Here is a 21,469-nt window from a genome sequence, read left to right on the forward strand (position 1 = left end):
ACCAGTGTACGACTTTCCACTAAGGAAGGGACAGGAAACAGCATCAAAAGTAAGGCTTTTTTAATCTTTTTTCCACTTTCACACAATAATATTACACAGTTCGTTTCGCTGGGCTTGGTGTCGGGCTCTCTTCTCCCCCTGCTCTGCGGCTGCTGGCTTTTTATCCGCTCTCCTCGCTCTACTGCAATTAGAGACAGGTGTTAGACATAATTTAGCCCAGGTGTGAGCGCCCTTACCGCTTTTCCCTCCCGGACGGGCGCTTGACCACGCCCCCGCTGCCACAATATATATTTTTTTAAACACATGCCAGTCTATTGAATACTGTGGCAACTCAAAAACAAACACAAAAGCAATGTTAAGCTTAATTTAACGAACCAAATATCTTTCAACTGTACAATCAGTTTAATCAGTAATTTCCTGACTATACTTTGTGATCAAGTAAATGCCACTTTGGTGAATTACCAATTTCCATCAGAAACAGCAAAATACTGTATGTGCATTATTCCAAACTTTTGGCCGCCAGTATGTATATATATATATATATATATATATATATATATATATATATATATATATATATATATACATATATAACAGTGTGTATATATTAATTGTTTAATAATTGCAACAGGCCTAATTTATGTTAAATTTTTCTATTTTTTTTTTTTAAGGAAAGCTGTATTATTTTGGGAGGTAAGGGGCCCAGAGAAATATCTATTCATATTCATGGTGCGCAGAATTCCTTGTTACAGCCCTGTTTGCTGGTAACATGATATTTCTATGATAAACAATGTAACATGAAACAAACATGATCAAAACATTAGACAAATTTCTAACCCCTATGCACTGCTTCAAGTGTGCCACCGATCGGTCTTCTCAGCGCTGCATGAAGTCGAACATACCTAATGACAGTTTTCAGACAGGTTTCCTGAAAAATCCTTGAAACTAACTTTTAAAGTTATTCTTATGGCAACAAGTTGATTTACTGAAAGACATACTACAGTAGAATGCAATATGAAAGAAACAGGTTTCCTTCTCTGCAAATGTCTCGAAGGACATTAAGGATATTTTATCTTCATTTTTGGGTGAACTGTTCCTTTTACGTCAATGAGCCTGAGAGCTGAAACTTAAAACATTTTTACATTTTTGTGAGTTGTCAGGACACTGGTGAGTCTAGTCTTCATGTACCTAACTGCTTAACAAAACATAAGTGGAGTATATTTAGAAGTTTTAATGGGCATTACGATTTGTTGAAACTCTCAAGTGTTTCTGAAAAGACAGTTGTGATGCAATGTTTTCTCCCTGTACTGAAGCACTTTCGAAATTCCTTCAAAATGTGATGGCTGTGGCTCTCTGAAATGTTTCTGAAGCACATGTTTCTCTCAAGGAAATGATTTTCTACTTCTACTGACTCCATGGTTACTGCCTCAGACCATCCATTTTTGTCTGACTGCTTTGTTAAGGTCCTAAGCTTTCATTAGAGAATCAGCCAACCTTTATACTTCAGTGTTGTTGATACGCAATTCCCTGCACGTGGTGGTGACATCACTCTGCTTACGTTTAATATATCATTTACCATCTATAAATGTAATTAATTTTAACAAATGATGCATCTTTTCAAAGGTCTAAGGGTTCAGCATTGATATCCGATCTCTGTTTCACGATAGCAATGCTCCAGAAACAGCAATTTCGTTATTTGTGCCAGGATTACAAATGAAAAAATGCAATATCAAAACAGGACTTCATACATTTGTTATGAAAATGCGATCGCCAGATGAATCCAGTTCAACACACTTGGGTCACTTGTCCATGACAAGCATTCATTGAAAAACATCCAACAACACTTCTTTTTGTGATACAGTGATACATCTTAGAAATATTATTTTTGTGATACAGTGATACATCTGAGAAATATTGATATATTCTCCATTGTTTACATGCGATCTCACCTGAAAGAATTACCCTTCGTCATCGTTCTTCAACAAACTATGCAATATGAGCAGCATTCATGTTGTAAAACTGTATATGCTCTTATATATTAGAGTCTCATAAACAAAATGAGCATGTCTCCCAAGTCTATTTTTAAAAATGCAGCGTAGTTTGATTCAGAATAGCCGAGCAGTGTAGTCAAATTTTGTTCCATTACTATAAACTTCAGCTTCTCTAACTTGAACAAATAACAACATATATTAATTCTGAACTTGGGAAATTAAGCCCAAAGTGTCTTCTTTGAAAAGATACTACAACTGTGTCCATACTCCAAAGGGTCCAGTAAATACAACCATTTAAGCTCAGGTATGTCATTTTCATGGTTTGTGCTCAAAAAGGAGGTGCGTATCAACAGGTTAAATATGTCATGTTGTTGCACAATTCATATTTGTCCCATATATGAACATGGGATAGACAGACCATAGGTTTATTGTTACCTTAGGGTAACAATTCGCATTTTTCACATTAATCGGAATCTACGTCACCGCAGAGTAAAGCTACTTCCTCTACGGATTTGCGGCTATTACTTTAGTATGTATTTTCCTCGAATAATGCTTCTTACCTCTTCTGTATGGTCTGTTTTCCAACGAGTCACAATATAATGTATGCATAAATTATTTATCATCTTTTCCCTACTGATTCGGCTACTCCGGCTGCAGTCTCTTCTGAGTTTATGTGCTCAAATGAAGCGCTGGTGTGATTTCTTCACCAGCTCCCATCTCATAAGCATAAATGAGAATCCACGAGAAATACAATACAAAGCTTGATATACTCCCAGCACAGATGCAAAAATACAAATATAATTCACTATGTCTCAATGAACACGTATTAAACTCCCAAAAATTTTAAATGCATCAAATTAATGAAACCAAGTCATCCTGTTAAATTTATTGACCTATTTTCATATATTATATACACACACAATGTACATTAACCCCACCATCCCAGTAAAAGAGCAGCATATTGCAAAAAAGAACTGTGCAATAAAAATTGCATTTATACTGATTATAACAATATTAAAATGTGCAAAGTGGAGTAAGCACTACTTCAGATATTACAGCTGCACAGGTTTGTGAGAGAGCGGAGCTGGCGATGATTTTCTCTGCACACGTGCTGTTTTTCTTGCAATAATGCAGAGCTGACCCAAACAGACACAGACAATTTATTATCTTCTCATTATAATGATGTATTACCGGTGTAGTCTATTACCAGTAGCAGCTTGAATAACTGAGAGAATATGCTGGATTCAGTCACATTAAACCTTCCTTAAAGTTGTCAGGATGTTAATTAGAGCTCTGTAGATTCGCCAACAAAGCATAAAGTCAGATCAAACATTTACACGCTATTTAATTTGTATGAAGACTTTGATTTTAGCAGATCTTGCTCAAGTTTCAATAGCTGTTGTTGAATAGCTGAAGTATGTTTACCATGCGAGGGCCACCCCTGGTAGCGAGAAACGCGTAAGTGTGAAAAAGGCCTATTTGGAGGTTACCGCTTTTTAAGATGAGGAATCATTTTTTTTACCAAATCATGTTTTTTCTTTTTGTTGTTATTATTATTTTCCAGAACTCCATGTTTGTAATTTAATTTCATCATCAAAATCAGCCGCGGCCGAAGTCTAGGCCTTCAGTGCGATTCATGCCATTAAGAAAATAAAACAAAGTTTCACAAAGAATAAGAGACGGTATCATATATTATGTGGAAATCTGTGGAAATTCCGAAGGCCTGACGTGGTGGAGCTCAGACTCACGCACTGCTTCGGGCATGCGATATGTGAAACAGTTGTCACACTTTGCTTGTAAGCATCAAGGAATAACTTCTGATTGGATAAACTTTTTGTTTTTTTCTTTTTGTTTGTAGATGAATTTGGATTGGAAAGCAATTGAAAATACATAGACAAAAAGGTCACTGAGAATGAAAGGATGAAATAATATTTATTTATTAGGCATGTTACACCAGTAGAGAAGGCTTTGCTGGCCCTGAGAAATTGCCACTGATCAAAATGGTGGCTAATCTTCTTAAAACTTTTAACAAGTGAAAACAGAACTTTTCAACATGTCATCATTGCATTTTTTATTTTTTTGCCAAACCTTTAATCAACAGCTGTCTTGCTTGTGGTATATTGCTTAATTATTATTATTAGGGGTCCAAGCACTGAAAGTGCTGGAACCCTATTGTATCCATTAGGATTTTCTTCTTATAATTTTTTGCAATTAATTTTTACAAAGTTTTTTTTATTAATATTTAAGTAAATGGGCAGCAAAGACTTTAAGTCCTAGAGACACCAAACTTGGCAGGATGGCACCCTACTCAGGCACGCACACACACACACACACACACACACACACACACACACACACACACACACACACACACACACACACACACACACACACACACACACACACACACACACACACACACACACACACATACATATACATCTGACTCTAGGTGGGGCTTTAATAAGAACTTTTACATTTTGGCTCATATCTCCACAACCGTGAGGTCTAAAATCTAAATTCTCTGGCATTTAATTTTTTTTTGAAAAACCTACTTTTTCAAACTCCTCCTATGCTGTTTGTCTGGTAGGAATGAAATTTGATATACATCATCTACAGACCCTCTCAACATAAAGCTATTCAAATAATTCCTATACGTCAAATCGTTCTGAAGATATTAACAATACAATTCCTTCAGTTTAACGTGGTTTCAGTAATTGATCAATGTCTACTCCAAACGTAACCAAACTTGTATACGTAGTCAGCAGTTGAAGATGTCGCAAAGTTTCTTACAGTTCTGCCACTAGGGGGCGCTACAACTTAAACTTCATATCTGCTTCATTGGCAAAGTTCAAAATTAAAAATGCTTCTTCTTTGGTTCAAGTGCTAACATATTCTAAAAAAAAACTATTCAACAAGTCTACAAATATAGCCACCAGCGGGAAATAAAATTTTAGCACCTAACAACTCATATTGGGATGGTTATAAAACATACTATACACAAACAGGGTGTCTACATGAAGTGGTAAATTTTGTAACAAACCACATGGTGGTGCTATAATTAGCTAATATCTCTAGAACTGTATATGCTAGAAAACAATTCTAAAGCTTTTCTGAATCCATCAGTGCCCCCAAAAGATATAGTCACATGAATTTCCATTCCTGCAACAAACGTTTTCTACGACTTCTATTTGTTTGAAACGCATACTTTTTCTAACTTGTCCTAGGCCGTTTGACTGATTCACACGAAACTTTGTATACATCATCTACCGACCCTCAAGAATTTTACAAGAATTACGATATGCCAAATCATTCCTAAGATATAAGCAAATATATTTGGGGGTGTGGCATGTGAAGACTAAATAGGCTGTATCTTGTGATCACAATTTTCAAACTTAACAAAACTTTGTACACATGGACAAGAGAACATTTTGAGATAACATGCCAAGTTTAGTTAATTTTCTATGCTAGGGGTGCTTTAACTTCAGAAATCCTCATTTTTCAACAGTTCTCAAAGCAACTGTAATGACACATCAAAATAGTTGTGTCTATAGCATTTTCTGGATCTTTTTTGTCAAATTGGATTATTTTGGTCATCGCCATATATGCTTGGCCCCCGATAATCACCTCTTGCGGCTATATTTATTATTATTATTATCATTACAGTGAATATTACATTTTACTATACAGTGGTAATATATTTCTGTAATAATTTCTTCAATTTCAGGGCTCTAGCTTATTTTGTGAAACATGCTTTTATTATGATGTGTATTTTTTGCCTGAAGCTTCACTTTCCATATAAAAAGTTTTCAACACTGAGACTTTTAAGTCACATCTGAAATCTCATCTCTTTACACTGGGCTTTGAGTGTGACAAATGAAATACAGGACACAGATTTGGAGTTTTTGTATTTTGTGTTTTAGATTACTGGTGTTATTGTATGTGGCCATTTTTAAATGTTATGTTTCAAGTTTTATTACTGTATATTGTTGTTCTTAATTATTTGTATTATTAATTTTTGTATTGTTTATTTGTGCACAAAATACATTTATTTGTAATATTTATATTTTTGTCTTTGTTCTTCATCTTACATCTATTCACCACACTTACTCTGGTGATATATCCCCTCAGTGTCCCCTACATTGGTCTATGAAAAGCAGGTACACCAATGCTGATGGCGGAATATTAAATTATATTCCTCGTTGTCATTTACATGGCACTAGCATGAATAAGGTCTATTTGAGGCTGCCGGAATCTGTTAGCCCTCTTTAATTTCAACTAAGTGTGTCTAATGATCACCAAACTCATTCAAGTGATGTCTAATCTTTTCTGTTTTATCCTCTAAAGATTTATTCCTGTTGATTATGACAGTGTATAGAGAAACAGCAGGGTCCCCAAATCCGACAGTATATTTTCACTAATGAAAATGATGTGAAAATTCCAGGATGAAGAGTGTATATGGAAAAGTGTATGAAATTATTTCTCCCTTATACATGTTAGATTATACAAAGATGTCTGGCATGTATACCTAACATTAATTGGTTCAATAATTACCAAAAAACACAATAGCTATACATTGTGCTTGTGTTTAATGGTTATTTTTCTTGCAAAACATTAATAGTTTAAGACTTTCAAGTATTTCTTTAACTTTTGAGTTCAGTATTGTGCAAAATTCAAAAACATTTTAAGCATATTGGGTGTTTATTAGGTGCTGTTTAGTGTTCTGTAAAAGCTTTAGCAGGGCTGACACAATTTGATGTTCAGTTATTGTTAGTCTTCTTTTGCTTTGCATTGTTTTGCAGTGTGTACTTTTATTTTATACCCTTTAAACCATTCTTTTTTCAGCTGATGTAAACAAAGTTGAATCTTACCTAAATCAAAAGCAACTCAACTTTACTTATGAAATGAAACTGAAGACTCCTCTGTTCTTGCTCAAGGACTCAAAGTCAGCAAATGAAGCCTCCTGAGGAATCTCAACAATAAAAGCTTATTTTATTGGTTACGATTTTTTATCAGGAATAAGCAAAGGTACTATATAAATGTAAAATAAAAATCAGCTGAAAAATGTCAGCAGTATTATAGTTGCCGTAAGCGCCCCCAATAGTACTTTTGTATGCTTAATGCCATTGGCAATGAGGCATTATCTGAAGAGTTTTCAGACCTGTTTTATATTACTCAAGCTCATTTAACAGGGCGTCTCCCGGTGATATCAGCTGTAACATAATTAGGGCTGTCAATGTCAGTTTCCTGATGACCGTCCATCCAAACATGGTCATATACCACAGGAATACATCTTTTAGAGGATAACACTGAAGAGATTAGACATCATCTGAATGAGTCTGGTGAACATTAGACACACTTAGTTGAAACTAAAGAGGGGTAAAAGATTTTGGCAGCCTCTAATATCAATCAAATGTAATATTCCACTGTCAGCATTGGTGTACCTGCTTTTCATAGACCAATGTAGGGGACAGTGAGGGGGTATTTCACCAGAGTAAGTGTGGTGAATAGATGTAAGATGAAGAACAGCTCTTGCCTGGTTGCCCACTAAAGCTAAGCAGGGTTGAGCCTGGCCAGTACCTGGATGGGAGACCTCCTGGGGATAACCAAGGTTGCTGTTGGAAGTGGTATTAGGGAGGCCAGCAGGGGGTGCTCACCCTACGGTCTGTGTGGGTCCTAATCCCCCAGTATAGTGACGGGGATACTATACTGTAAAAAGGCACCGTCCTTCGGATGAGATGTTAAACCAAGGTCCTGACTCTCTGTGGTCATTAAAAATCCCAGGACACTTCTCGTAAAGAGTAGGGGTGTAACACTGGTGTCCTGGCCAAATTCCCCCCATTGGCCCCTATCGATCATGGCCTTGTATTAATCTCCATCCCTGAATTGGCTATATCACTCTACTCTCTCCTCCCCACCAATAGCTGGTGTGTGGTGGGCATTCTGGCACACTATGGCTGCCGTCGCATCATCCATATGCTATGTAAAGCGCTTTGAGTGCCTAGAAAAGCACTATATAAATGTAAGGAATTATTATTATAACAAAGACAATAATATAAATATTACAAATAAATGTATTTCATGCACAAATAAACGCTAAAAAAACAGAATACTGAAAATCATTAAAAACAACGATATTTAAAGTCAAACTCACAATGGGCGTATGGATCACTTGTCATAGCATGTTTCTTTAAGAAATCTGTTCACATTAAACAGCCCCGCCCCCTCGACGTACCTGTTTTTTGCATCACGTGTCAGCGCACAGAGAGGATCACCGAGCACGAGCACTGGATGCATTCTCACATGAAAACTTACCGAATAGCGGCCTCTAGTCACAGATGTTGATACGTCACAGATTTCGGCACAATACTAAACTTTTGCAATAATATAAACAGTAAAAACTTTTGCAAAGGCAAAAAACTAGAGTAAATATCGGTACGGCATACACAAGGTGGAAACTTTGATGATGGAGAAAAACTTGAGGAGTGATGCCAATGTTGCTTATATTTTGTTGGACAGGTAAGGAATTATTAATTGTTTAGACCACTCTCTAAAAAGGTATCTGTGGAATTGACAGAAAAACAAGTCTCCCTCAGACTTTCTAAAATGATGTGTGCAGTCAACATATGTTAGTAATGGACAGTTTTTAGCGGTGTTTACAAATGCAATGGAAAGCAACGTGTCATTTTCTTTTCTTTGTTATCACAGCAGTAAGGGGGGCCCATCTACCTCCCATGAAACAGCAATCGTCTTCATTCGTTTAGTGCAAAGTATCTTGGCACAGCGATTGTGGTGGATTTTGAGTAATCCATGACTTTGGTTGCTTGGAAACAAAACAAGTTTACCAAATATGCAGTCGTATTCATGGACAAACTAAATTTGATCATCAAAAGCACTTCTAATCTTTCCTTTAACATAGCAGTCTGTATCGCTTCATAATTGTCCTCTTATGCCTCCATAAGCATGTTCTCTTGATTTCTGATGTTTGTTTTTAGGCAAAGCAGTTATATTATTGTAGTAATAAATAACTTTAGAAATTTCCACATGCAAATGATATTCCAGAGCTGACGGGGGCAGCAGAGACTATCATTGTGATCCTCGTCGATAGATGGCAGTACAGCGTCTAACACCACCGTCGTATCGGTGCTTAAATTACACGAAGAAGATCAATGCTAATGCTAGCTAGAGATCTACTACTTGAACATCTGCACCTTTAATAGCCAGATATGCTCTTTGCAATAGATGAAGTTACTGTTTACAAACATTGCTCCGCCCCACTACTTCCGGGTTCTTTTGGTAGCCCAGAAAAGGACTGTCTATTGGCACTTTGCTCAAATTGCGCTGAAACTGCCCAGAAAAGTGCTGTTTATGAGGTTGAAACGTCTATTTGCCGTAGAGTACTGGAGATTAGGGCTTCTTTAAATTTCCACCATATTGTTGCATCAGGAAAAACTCATGAGTTTACATAAATTAGGATATTTCATGGGTCACCGTCACTGCGTCTGCTCTAGTAGACACAATTGACCCGCAGGTCGACATTAACGTAAGAAATCGTACAAACTCCGATCACAAATGGCTGTTATTAATTTCCAAAGTGCTCTCGCTGTGACAGATATGAGGTGAAATATGATCTAACGTATGATCAAGACCACCATATACGATACAACGTGAGGAATGGGACCCGCCTCAACCACCGCAGCGCATGGACTACTGTTTGTGAAAGAATAAACATAAAAATGTGAATAAAAATAATGTCATACTGCTAAAATGATGTCTTTGACTTTATTTGGAATGCAGTAAATAATACTGTTCAATCGAAAACGGCTGTTATTAAGTTTTATTGCGTATGGTTTATGGATTTAAGTTAAGACACATTTTGTATGTCTGGTGGTAGTTTTCATTTCTAAGTACCCAAATTGTTGGGATTTAGAAGTGTGTTAAAGGTGTGAGGATGTGTATTCAGCAACCTTTTACATGTCCAACATAATCACACAGGCTCATTGAACCAAGTTTAAACATATACCCACTTCACTGTAAACCATATTACTTTATATTCAATTTTATTAACATTAACTGACATTATTACATTAATACTTAAAAACTGCAGAACCCGGAAGTGCGGTTTCCTGCGGTTTGACATCAGAGTATCTATTAACAATTGCTACAACAAAATGCTAATTTGTTTATATCAGGGAGCTCATGTGGATGTAGGAGATAATATTGATTTTAAAATATTATATCTAGAATATAATTTGAATTTTGGTAAAATTTCAGTGAAAAATTCGAATTTAGTTTATCAGCCCTGTTGACAGCACTAGTGTACTGTAATGTACTGTAGGGTTGTTTTTTAATATAATGCAGACTGATGGCTTCAGTGGAGGTGTATATACAATCGAATAAAAAGCTCACGGTAGGTCTGTCTTTAACGGTTTATAAGTTATACTTAAAAATCTATCAGCAAATGGGAAAAATGTATGGGATCTTTATAGACCGAAAGGTCCTGAAAGATGTTTAGTGAAATATGCAGTAGCTCTACACAATTATATAGTATGAAGTATAAACACAAACATATATGTTATAAAACACAGTACTGTGTGATTAAAATGATTTAAATTCTGGGCAAGTGGAAACTCTTGTGCTGCGAGAAGACAGACTGAGAGAGAGAAATAGAGCACATTTCCACCTCTATTGCAACATTATTATTGTACGCCTGTCAGTCCTCAACCTTCAGTATCACCCCTGCACACTCTCCTTAGAAAAACACTCAACACAATATGTCATTTATTTAAATAGGCTCAGCTTAAAGGCTATTGAGCAAATATTCATTAGGGGTTCTATGAAAGAATTGTCAGCAAGGTGTGTCTGCTTTCTATAGCTTTATCTGTGTCTCTTGACAAACATAAACTTGCACATGAGCCTAAATTGGGATTTAATCCATTTTTGATGGAACAGCATTTGAAATAGATCAGTGCTTCTCAACAACTGGGTCCAAAAATGGGCTTCAGGTCTGTTCTGAGGGTCATGGACAACAAAAACAATGCTAATGCAAATAATAAAATGCTAATGTGTTTCAACCTAGTCGCATTTTCAACCTAGAACATTACTATAACAAAAGTTTTGCAAACTAATGTTTTCGTGCCAAATTCTACAAGGGAAAAATTGTGAAAAATTGTTGCGCTCAGTGATGTGATATAATGGCAGTTTAAGGTGATCGCCTCTTCAAGCATCAAAAGTCTGCAAAAGTTCAGAAGTCTAATCAATTATTCCATGAGAATCATGATTGTAATAAAATCATACGATAAGGTTTGGTGTGAAACAAACCCAAATCTGATGTATTATTTAGTGAAAATGTTGGCCGACCGTTGATCTCATGTGTACGTTCATCATCGGGCACGAGAGCAAGTTCACGTTCACAACATGGGACGTTCAGTGAAAATAATTTTTGTTTATCTGAAAACAGGTCCTCCACGGTGATAGTGACAACAGAACACAACACAGCTGCACACAAAACAGAGAACAGAACTTACTAAACATGTCTGAAGAGTTTGTAGTCGAAGAATAGATGCATTTCTATGCCCAGCCTTATTTTTTTTTTTAAGTTTTTGGACTGATGTCAGTTCACAGTGGACAGAGTTACAATTGAACAATTTCTCCCTTTGTGTTAAGAGAAAGAAAGTCATATAGGGTTATAACAACACAGGGATGAGTAAACAACGACTGCATTTTCATTTTTGGGTGAACTAATCCTTAAAAACTAGAGGCAATACAACAACTGTTCGCTTTATTCACTTTTACACAAATTATGAGCACAACGGCCGATTATGACTCTATGTAAACGTATTGTTTTGCACTATTACTCACACACTGCTATGTTATGATAGTAAAACACTTTTAATACACTTTTGATACATTGTAATGCTTTTTACGACACCATTTCACTCACTTTTGGCACCCCTCACTGTGTATTTCAATGGAAATCTGAAGCTAAATGTGTTATGACACAGAATTTCGGTTTGCAAAAATGTTGCCACGTTACCTAATGTTCATGAGACCAGGATGAACTGTTCAATTGTGTGTATACTGTAAACTTGAAAAAAAAACAAAAAATGCTTCCAGTATCCTTTGTGGTGACATCAAAGGTTGTGCGTACAATCAAACTGTGGTATTTTGGCACAAATGAATCTGTCATGTGATAATATGGTTATAATAATAATACAATAATTGTCCCGCTGTTGGTCCCAAGTGTTACACTGGTAAATAAAATTCAGCTTTTATGTATCCATTTACAAAATTGTCAGTTTTGTCAATAATTCTGCTAGGTGGAAATGTTTCTCATGACAAGTTTAATAAATGCCAGACAAATTGATGATTTATTTAGCTAATGAGCCAGTTTTATAATATATTATAGAACTGTTTTCTGTAGATAGTAGGATTCTGTTGACAAAATATTCTGTCTCGGCCCACATGACCCAAATACGTTTTCTTGTTGATAATGTTGAATACCCCTGATGTATAGTATCAGGACCATAAAACCAAAAGGAGGTTTATGTTGCACATTCACACCCTCATCTTTCTACATATTACAGAAATAAAACTGCATTTTCAAACATGTTGCAAATAGATGGTGCAGAAATTGTAAATGTTGGCTGAGAGACTTTAGCAACTTTGTTTAACCTCTTGTTTGTGTTTCTTTCTTTTTTTTTTTTTAGCTCTGTCCAGTTGGAAAGCGACGATGATGAAGTGACAAACAAAACGTGGGTTCTGACCCCCAAAGTGTACGAGAGTGACGTCACACATATTTTGAACAGCTTGCTAGACGGCTATGATAACAAGCTGCGACCAGACATAGGAGGTAGATGCCATTTTATCTTGTTCACTAAGTCATTTGGGGCATCTAAACCCAGTACAACTGAAAAGGTTCATGACCTGCAAAATTGTCTTATTTAACGGTTTGCTTAAATTTATTTAAAATATTGCATCATATTCTGTCAACTTTCCTTTTTCACAATTATAATGTGTCTAATATGGCTGGGCAATATAGTGAAAAAAAAAAAAATATATATATATATATATATATATATATATACAGAATTCATATGATCCCTTTTAACCCTCTGGGGTCTGAGGGCGTTTTGGGCTCTGGAGAAGTTTTGACAAGTCTCATAGGAATTAAACAGCCCCCATGTAACTCATTCAAAAACACTCAAAAGTCTGAGACGTCTGACCTGTTGTTGTTTTGTCCCATATAACCACCAAGTGCTATTTTGTGCTCCCTAGACAGTTTAGCCATTTAAAAAACATAAAAACCTTTTTACTGTTTAATGTTCATGCTGGCAGAAGCAAAGAAAGCTATCGAATTGGTACACTTCTATATCATGTCCATAAAGCCCACTGCCCATTACTCTTGTATTGTGTTTGCTGGCACATGGCATAGTGTAATTTTGTTCAAAATTCTATTATATGTGCTAAAGGCATAGAGATTGTGTGGTGAATTCACCACACAATCTCTATGCCTTTAGCACATATAATAGAGATTGTGTGGTGAATTCACTAAAACTGAATTAGACCCGATGAGGTTTCCAAATCTACATATTTATCTCCAGTATGTGGGTGAATCTAAGAAATGTACAGCTCATATTTCACCCCTGAAACTAAAATAAACTAATTAGAAATTAGAAAATGTATTCTGTTGTAGGACCATTAAGACTTTTTGATTGTGACATTGTTTTAATGACAATTAAGCAAATTTTCCCCCAACATTCTTATTACTGTAAAATATGTTGTCTGAACACAATGATTTTTTATAAATAAAATTACAATCAAAAAATGCTACAATGACATATAGTCACAAGTGTACTTTACAAATGTACTTTAAATAATATATCATCCTTTTTATCTGTGTATATTTGAGATAGCAGAATACATATAATCAATATTTTGCTCCATTTAGCACAAGATGGGAAAGACAATCATTTGATCAAATGTTACAAAAATATGTCAATTCCATTCAATAGCAAGAGCATACCTGGAATAATACATTTAACATTTAAAATAATTAATGTTCCCTGTCTGTCACTCACTCGACATTGTGTCGATGTAGTCACACTTGGGTTTTGCTCTTGAGAGCCCCAATCTCCTTTGCGTTATTCAGAAAAGGGCAATGAAAATGGGACCCGGACATACGGGTATAAAAGGAGATGGCCTGCACCACTCATTCAGACTTGTTCTTCAGAGCCGAGTGCATGTTTGTGTTCGTCCCGTTACCTTGTTATCTGCTGCTGGAATTACGGCGCATATCAGCAGTCACCATTGCACGGTTAGGTGTTGTGATTCCCCTGGGTTCTTCAGCGGCTGAGTCCACAGGTGTATAAAAAAAAGTATATATTCAAAAGAGTACATTTTCTCTAAAAGAGCTCACACAAACGATTGGTATCTTTTTAAAGATGTCCTTTCACATATTTTGCTACTAGGTGTGGCCGTTATCTCTCCTCACCGGATGGCCATGAAATCTGTCTCGAGTTCTTGGGTCGCCAGCATTCCGAGGCAGCTTTTCTGGAGGGGTCATGTTCTCACTATGAGAACATGCCCATGAGAACGTTGCGGTCACGGCTCACTTCCTTCTTCATGAAGCAGAGAGCCACCGCGGCTGCTTCCCCACCTGGTCTGTCCTGGGTTGAAACTCAGGCGGCTGGGTCAGCGAGCATCGCAGATGATCTGGATGTGGATATGGGAATGTTTCCGCTGGTTCAGTCCCTGTGGTCCTCCCATCCTCCAGTACACTCGTTCTGCCCAGTAGAGTTCACGAGCGATGCAGGCGGTCCACCTCAGGGTGGATTTAATGTCTCGTTCGGGGCTCGCGACGAGGATGAGTTATTGGTCGCAGCATCAGTGGGTGGGCTTCTGCTTTCAGAAGTGGACAAATCTTCTGAGCTCCCGCTCTCGGGCGGTAGAGCTCAGGATGAGGTGGACGCTGAGTTGTCAGCCATGCTTGCCCGGGCAGCTGCCAACATCAGGTTTGAGTGGAACTTCCCACCCTGCCTTGAGCATTCGCAGCTGGATGATTGGTTTCTGGGCTCAGAGCTCGACTCACGGCCACACCTCGCCCCAGTGCCCTTCTTCCCAGAAGTGCACAAGGAGCTCATGAAGTCGTGGAAGGTGCCTTTCTCTGCCCATACACGCTTTGTAGGATGGTCCACCCAACTACCCTCGACGGCGCATAAGGGATATGTCGGGCTTCCCCAGGTAGAGCACTCTGTGGGGGTGTGTTTATGCCCACAGGGCGCAGCCACCTGGGGTAACAGACTAAGGCTCCCTGCCAAGGCGTGTAAGTTTCCTTTGTCATTAGTGGCGATGGCTTACAATGCCGTAGGTCTGGCACTCCATGGCTATCCTGCAGGTCCACCAGGCCAAGGCACTTAAAGATCTGTACGAGGGTAGGACCGAACCAGGGCTTATGCAGGAACTGAGTACCGCGACCGACCTCGCTCTACAGGCGACGAAAGTCACGGCGCGCACCCTGGGCCGGACGATGTCCAACTTGGTGATCCAAGAGCGGCACCTGTGGCTCAATCTTGCGGAGATGTGTGATGCCGAGATGGTCTGCTTTCTCAATGCGTCCATCTCCCAAGGGGGGCTCTTTGGCCACACTGTCGAGGACATTGCCCATCAGTTCTCGACGGTGAAGAAGCAGATGGAGGCCATCAAACACATCCTGCCATAGCAGGACTCGGCCGCCTACAGGCCTCCGAAGTCCCGCACCCCTTCTGCCTCTCGCCAGGGTCATCCCCCAGCAGCGTCAGACCTGGCTCCCCCACCATCGGAGCCCGCACGCTGGATGGACTTCGAAGCAGCCCTGAGACAGGCGACCCAGGGATGAGGTGACTGACTTTGACTGGCCTGAGCGCACAGGCCCCACTCCCGCCCCTGAGTACCCTTGCAACATTGCCGGGTGCCTTTTGGGCCCCGGCACCCAATTTGTAATTAAATCCCTAGGTCATTCTCCAACGCTCAGCCCTTCCGGCCCTCACGCAGGCGCAACCTATCAACGGTGGTCGGTGGGCCCCAAGACCTGCCGCTTTTACCTGTTTGGCTGCTTTCTTTTGACAGAAGAAGGTAAAGCAAGATACTTGCGTCCCGCTCGTTAACCGGAAAGACTTTCAGTGCCTGGCTGTTGCCACAAATCACCTACCATGGGCCTGATAAAACCAATCGTACCCCTGGTGCCATTAGCGCAGAGGCTGAAAGCCTGGTTAGCGCTTTCCAGCCTTTTCTTGATGGCTCATCAGGATGATCCGTCTTGGCTACCCGATCCAGACGGCCACCCAGGTTCAGTGGCGTCCTCTCCACCAAGGATGCCTCGGTCCTTCGGGCGGAGGTCACAACCCTTCTGGTGAAGGAAGCGATAGAGCCCGTCCCATTAGCCAAGTCGCACAAGGGCTATTACAGCCCCTATTTTATCGTGCACAAGAGGGGGGTTGCGCCCAATTCTGGATCTGTGTGCCTTGAACAAGGCCTTACACAGGCTTCCTTTCAAGATGTTGACGCAGAAGCGCATCCTGGGATCAGTACGGTTTCAGGATTGGTTCGTGGCCACCGACCTGAAGGACACGTACTTTCCCGTGTCGATCCTTCCTCGAAAAAGACCCTTTCTTCAGTTTGCCTTCGAGGGATGAGCATACCAGTACAAGGTCCTCCCTTTTGGTCTGTCCCAGTCTCCTCATGTTTTACCAAAATCACTAAGGGAGAAGGGCATTCGCATCCTCAATTATCTCGATGACTGGCTGATCCTAGCTAACTCGCAATATCTATTGTGGGCACACAGGCACCTTGTGTTTCAGCACCTCGACCGACTGGGGCTTTAGGTCAACTGGAAAAGTGAGCAAGCTCTCGCCTGCGCAGAACATCTCTTTTCTCAGTATGGAGTTGGACTTAATTGCCACTATGGCAAGCGTTACGAACAAGCGTGCACAGTTAGTGGTGGCCTGCCTGAAAACCTTCAGGGTAAGGTAGCGGTGCCTTTGAAAGGCTCCTAGGGCATATGGCCCCATGCCCAAAGCGGGTATCCTCAACCATGCAACAGTACTCTCCCTTGGGTTGATGCATATTAGACCACTCCAGCACTGGCTTTAGACTCGAGTCACGAGGTGGGCATGGGGCCACGGCACCCAGTGTGTGACTATCACGCCACAGTGCTGCCATACTTTCAACCCTTGGTCAGATCTGGCATTTCTATGGGCAGGGGTTCCCTTAGAGCAGGTCTCAAGGTGCGTCGTGGTCACGACTTTGAGCTGGGATGCCGTGTGCAACAGGCAGACAGTCTGCAATGGCACATCAACTGTCTAGAGTTGCTGGCAGTATCACTGGACCTGCAGAGGTTCTGGCCGTTGATTCAGGGCAAGTACATGTTGGTCCGGACAGACAACACAGTGACCATGGCGTACATTAACCACCAGGGTGGCATATGCTCACGTCGCATGTCACAACTCACTCACCGTCTCCTCTTGAGTCCGCTGATGTTGAAGTCTCTGCGAGCAACTCACCTCCCGGGCATCCTCAACCATGCAGTGGATGCGCTCTCATGACAGGTAACGCTCCGTGGAGAGTGGAGACTCCACCCCCACGCAGTCCAGCTAATTTGGGAGAGATTCAGGGAGGCACAGGCGGACCTGTTCGCATCCTGAAAGTCCTCTCATTGCCCCCTTTGGTACTCCCTGTCCGAGGCTCGTAGCAGGCCTTCCACCAGCAGTGATAGACACGATCACTCTGGCAATAGACTCCTCCACGAGGTGGCTGTACGTTCTGAAGTGGCGTCTCTTCGAAAGTTGGTGTTCTTCCCACAGGGAAGATCCACAGAGATATGCGTCGGATCTTTGTTGTCCTTCCTACAGGAGGGGCTGGAGAGATGTCTGTCTCCCTCCGCCCTGAAGGTGTACGTGGCTGCTATATCAGCATATCATGATACTTCCTCAAGGGCATGAGAATATTGGATCCTCCTAGGCCGCGCCTGATTCCCTCTTGAGATCTCTCTGTGGTCCTACCTGCCCTACAGAGAGCCCCCTTTGAGCCCCCCTTTCAGCACTTTTCACTGAAGCCGGCCCTCCTGGTGGTGCTCACATCTATCAAGAGGGTTGCGGACCTGCAGGTGCTCTCTATCACCAGCGTATGCCTGGAGTTCTGGCAGGCACACTGTCACGTAATCTTGAGACCCGGTTACATGCGCAAAGTTACCACCATTCCCTTTCGGGATCAGGTGGTGAACCTGCAAGCACTCCCTTTAGGGGAGGAAGTCCCGGCCTTGTCATTGCTGTGTCCAGTTCACACCCTGGGCATCTCTCTGGACCACACGCAGAGCTTTAGAAACATGGAGCAGCTCTTTGTCTGTTATGGAGTTCAGCAGAAGGGGAAATTTGTCTCCAGAGGCTAGCCCATTGGATTGTGGATGCCATTTCTTTGGCTTACCAATCACGAGACCTACAGTGCCCCTTGGGAGTCCGGACACAGACCACTAGAGGTTTTGCATCCTACTGGGCACTGGCAAGGGGCTCCGTATCAAAAAATATCTTGTCGTTCGGTACCAAATTTCGATACCTAAGGGGTTAATCTCGTCAATGTCAGTGATAAGCATGTAGCATGCTAGATGTGCCAGTGATTGGCTGTGTTAAGGCATCAAGGAAAAACACTAGTTTACACCGGTTAAGCCCAGAGACGCGGCTCATGTGAGGCTGTAGTGTATATACACTCACCTAAAGAATTATTAGGAACACCATACTAATACTGTGTTTGACCCCCTTTTGCCTTCAGAACTGCCTTAACTCTATGTGGCATTGATTCAACAAGATGCTGAAAGCATTCTTTAGAAATGTTGGCCCATATTGATATGATAGCATCTTGCAGTTGATGGAGATTTGTGGGATGCACATCCAGGGCAGGAAGCTCCCGTTCCACCACATCCCAAAGATGCTCTATTGGGTTGAGATCTGGTGACTGTGGGGGCCATTTTAGTACAGCGAACTCATTGTCATGTTCAAGAAACCAATTTGAAATGATTCGAGCTTTGTGACATGGTGCATTATCCTGCTGGAAGTAGCCATCAGAGGATGGGTACATGGTGGCCATAAAGGGATGGACATGGTCAGAAACAATGCTCAGGTAGGCCGTGGCATTTAAACGATGCCCAATTGGCACTAAGGGGCCTAAAGTGTGCCAAGAAAACATCCCCCACACCATTACACCACCACCACCAGCCTGCACAGTGGTAACAAGGCATGATGGATCCATGTTCTCATTCTGTTTACGCCAAATTCTGACTCTACCATCTGAATGTCTCAACAGAAATCGAGACTCATCAGACCAGGCAACATTTTTCCAGTCTTCTGTCCAATTTTGGTGAGCTCTTGCAAATTGTAGCCTCTTTTTCCTATTTGTAGTGGAGATGAGTGGTACCCGGTGGGGTCTTCTGCTGTTGTAGCCCATCCGCCTCAAGGTTGTGCGTGTTGTGGCTTCACAAATGCTTTGCTGCATACCTCGGTTGTAACGAGTGGTTATTTCAGGCAAAGTTGCTCTTCTATCAGCTTGAATCAGTCGGCCCATTCTCCTCTGACCTCTAGCATCAACAAGGCATTTTCGCCCACAGGACTGCCGCATACTGGATGTTTTTCCCTTTTCACACCATTGTTTGTAAACCCTAGAAATGGTTGTGCGTGAAAATCCCAGTAACTGAGCAGATTGTGAAATACTCAGACCGGCCCGTCTGACACCAACAACTATGCCACACTCAAAATTGCTTAAATCACTTTTCTTTCCCATTCTGACATTCAGTTTGGAGTTCAGGAGATTGTCTTGACCAGGACCACACCCCTAAATGCATTGAAGCAACTGCCATGTGATTGATTGATTAGATAATTGCATTAATGAGAAATTGAACAGGTGTTCCTAATAATCCTTTAGGTGAGTGTACGTCCCAACACCCATAGATGTAAAAGATGTGGAAAAGATCAAAAGTGTGGCTACATTTCACCAGGCTCAATGCCAACAGCACGCTACGCAATATTTTCGACAAGATAATTGCTGCCCAAGACCTGCAACACGACAAATATGATGAAGTACTTGACAGTGCACGAAATAAACTTAATAGCGGAAAGTAGCTCCGTCTTCGACTGCAAGAAGTCCGAGCCAGTGCAGTCATCCTCTCAGCGTCCTCCTGCCACAGAGCTTACTTGAACCACACAAGTCCTCTTCCAAAACTACTGATGAATGCACAGGCGCCCTGACTATGACTCCGACAGATAAGGTTAACGTTTAGCAAACAAACCAACAAACAAAATCTGCTCACTTGTAGTGGTACATGCTTGTGTACTTGTTAAATTAACGTTTCTGTGCGCGGTGACATAGTCCTATAAACTGGGACCTACCTAACGTTAGATATTGTTTGACAGTATCTAAGGTTGACAGTAGCTGATCAAGTAACACCTTAAACTAGTTATCTTGTTAAACCATACTTATCCTTAGGGTTGACTGAATTAACAGTTTAGCTTTCTTGTTTTTCTTTTTCCTCTTCACATTAATGTTATAGCCTCTGCCCTTGCTGACCCTGGCATGAGGAGACCAGAAGGCTCAGGAGATGAGACTTTGATTCTGTAAATAAAAGCCAACAATCTGAAAAAATAAAACCAATGTTATTTTGAGGTAATGTTTGTAATCTTGTTAAAACGGATTTCATAACATTGGTATTGAAAAAATTTATTGTTTAGGAACCAGTATCGAAGTCAAGATATCAGTATCAGTACATCTACATTTTCTGAACGATACCCAGTCCTAGTGGTCACATTGAAATCTACTATGATGGTACAGAGTAAAGGGCTGTATACTGTAGCTGAGTGTTTTTATTGTGTCATGATATCTTGTGCTTTACAGCTACTTTTGTATTTGATGTTGATTTGAGCCATAATTGTAATGAAGACTATGTATTATTCTGGTGGAAAATGAGCAGTCACAAGACGTCCGGTCAGAGACGTATATCTCTTTAATGGGTGGTAATTTGCAGCCACAGTTAAACAGTAGTGGTTCTAAATGAAATAGAAATAACAATACTTAAATTATAACATATTCAAGATAACATTGCTCACATGGTTATATGCACAGAAGAACATAAGCAAGCATTGTAGTACTAAGTTATCCATACATTATAACATCTAGAGTCATCAAATTTGGCAGATAGTAAACCACTAAATACTACTATTAGTGATATTATGCATGCAATGACTCAATATTTCACAGGTATACAAATATAAATCACGTAACATAAAGACCGAGTCAAATAATGCAGATAAAATGGTGTCACGTTCTCTGACACGTGATCTCAATCAAAGCGATTGTACAGAGATGATATAATCATCATATATCCTTATCTATAATAAATAATCCTATACATGCTCAACTTTACTTAGAACTTGAGATTACATGCTCACAAATAGATATTT

At 40.3% G+C, this 21,469-nt stretch overlaps 1 protein-coding gene across 3 annotated transcripts in view; it reads left to right on the top strand.

Moving 5' to 3' along the window:
- Nucleotides 1–21,469, top strand: part of gabrg2 (gamma-aminobutyric acid type A receptor subunit gamma2) — a 149,744-nt gene that overhangs the window by 23,258 nt on the left and 105,017 nt on the right. For all 3 annotated transcript variants that reach the window (XM_052104053.1, XM_052104054.1, XM_052104055.1), the window contains exon 2: nucleotides 12,701–12,843. In XM_052104053.1, coding sequence (XP_051960013.1) covers nucleotides 12,701–12,843 — 143 coding nt within the window. The remainder of the gene's footprint in view (nucleotides 1–12,700; nucleotides 12,844–21,469) is intronic.

The sequence above is a fragment of the Xyrauchen texanus genome, chromosome 34, assembly GCF_025860055.1.
Source record: "Xyrauchen texanus isolate HMW12.3.18 chromosome 34, RBS_HiC_50CHRs, whole genome shotgun sequence".
NCBI lineage: Eukaryota > Metazoa > Chordata > Actinopteri > Cypriniformes > Catostomidae > Xyrauchen > Xyrauchen texanus.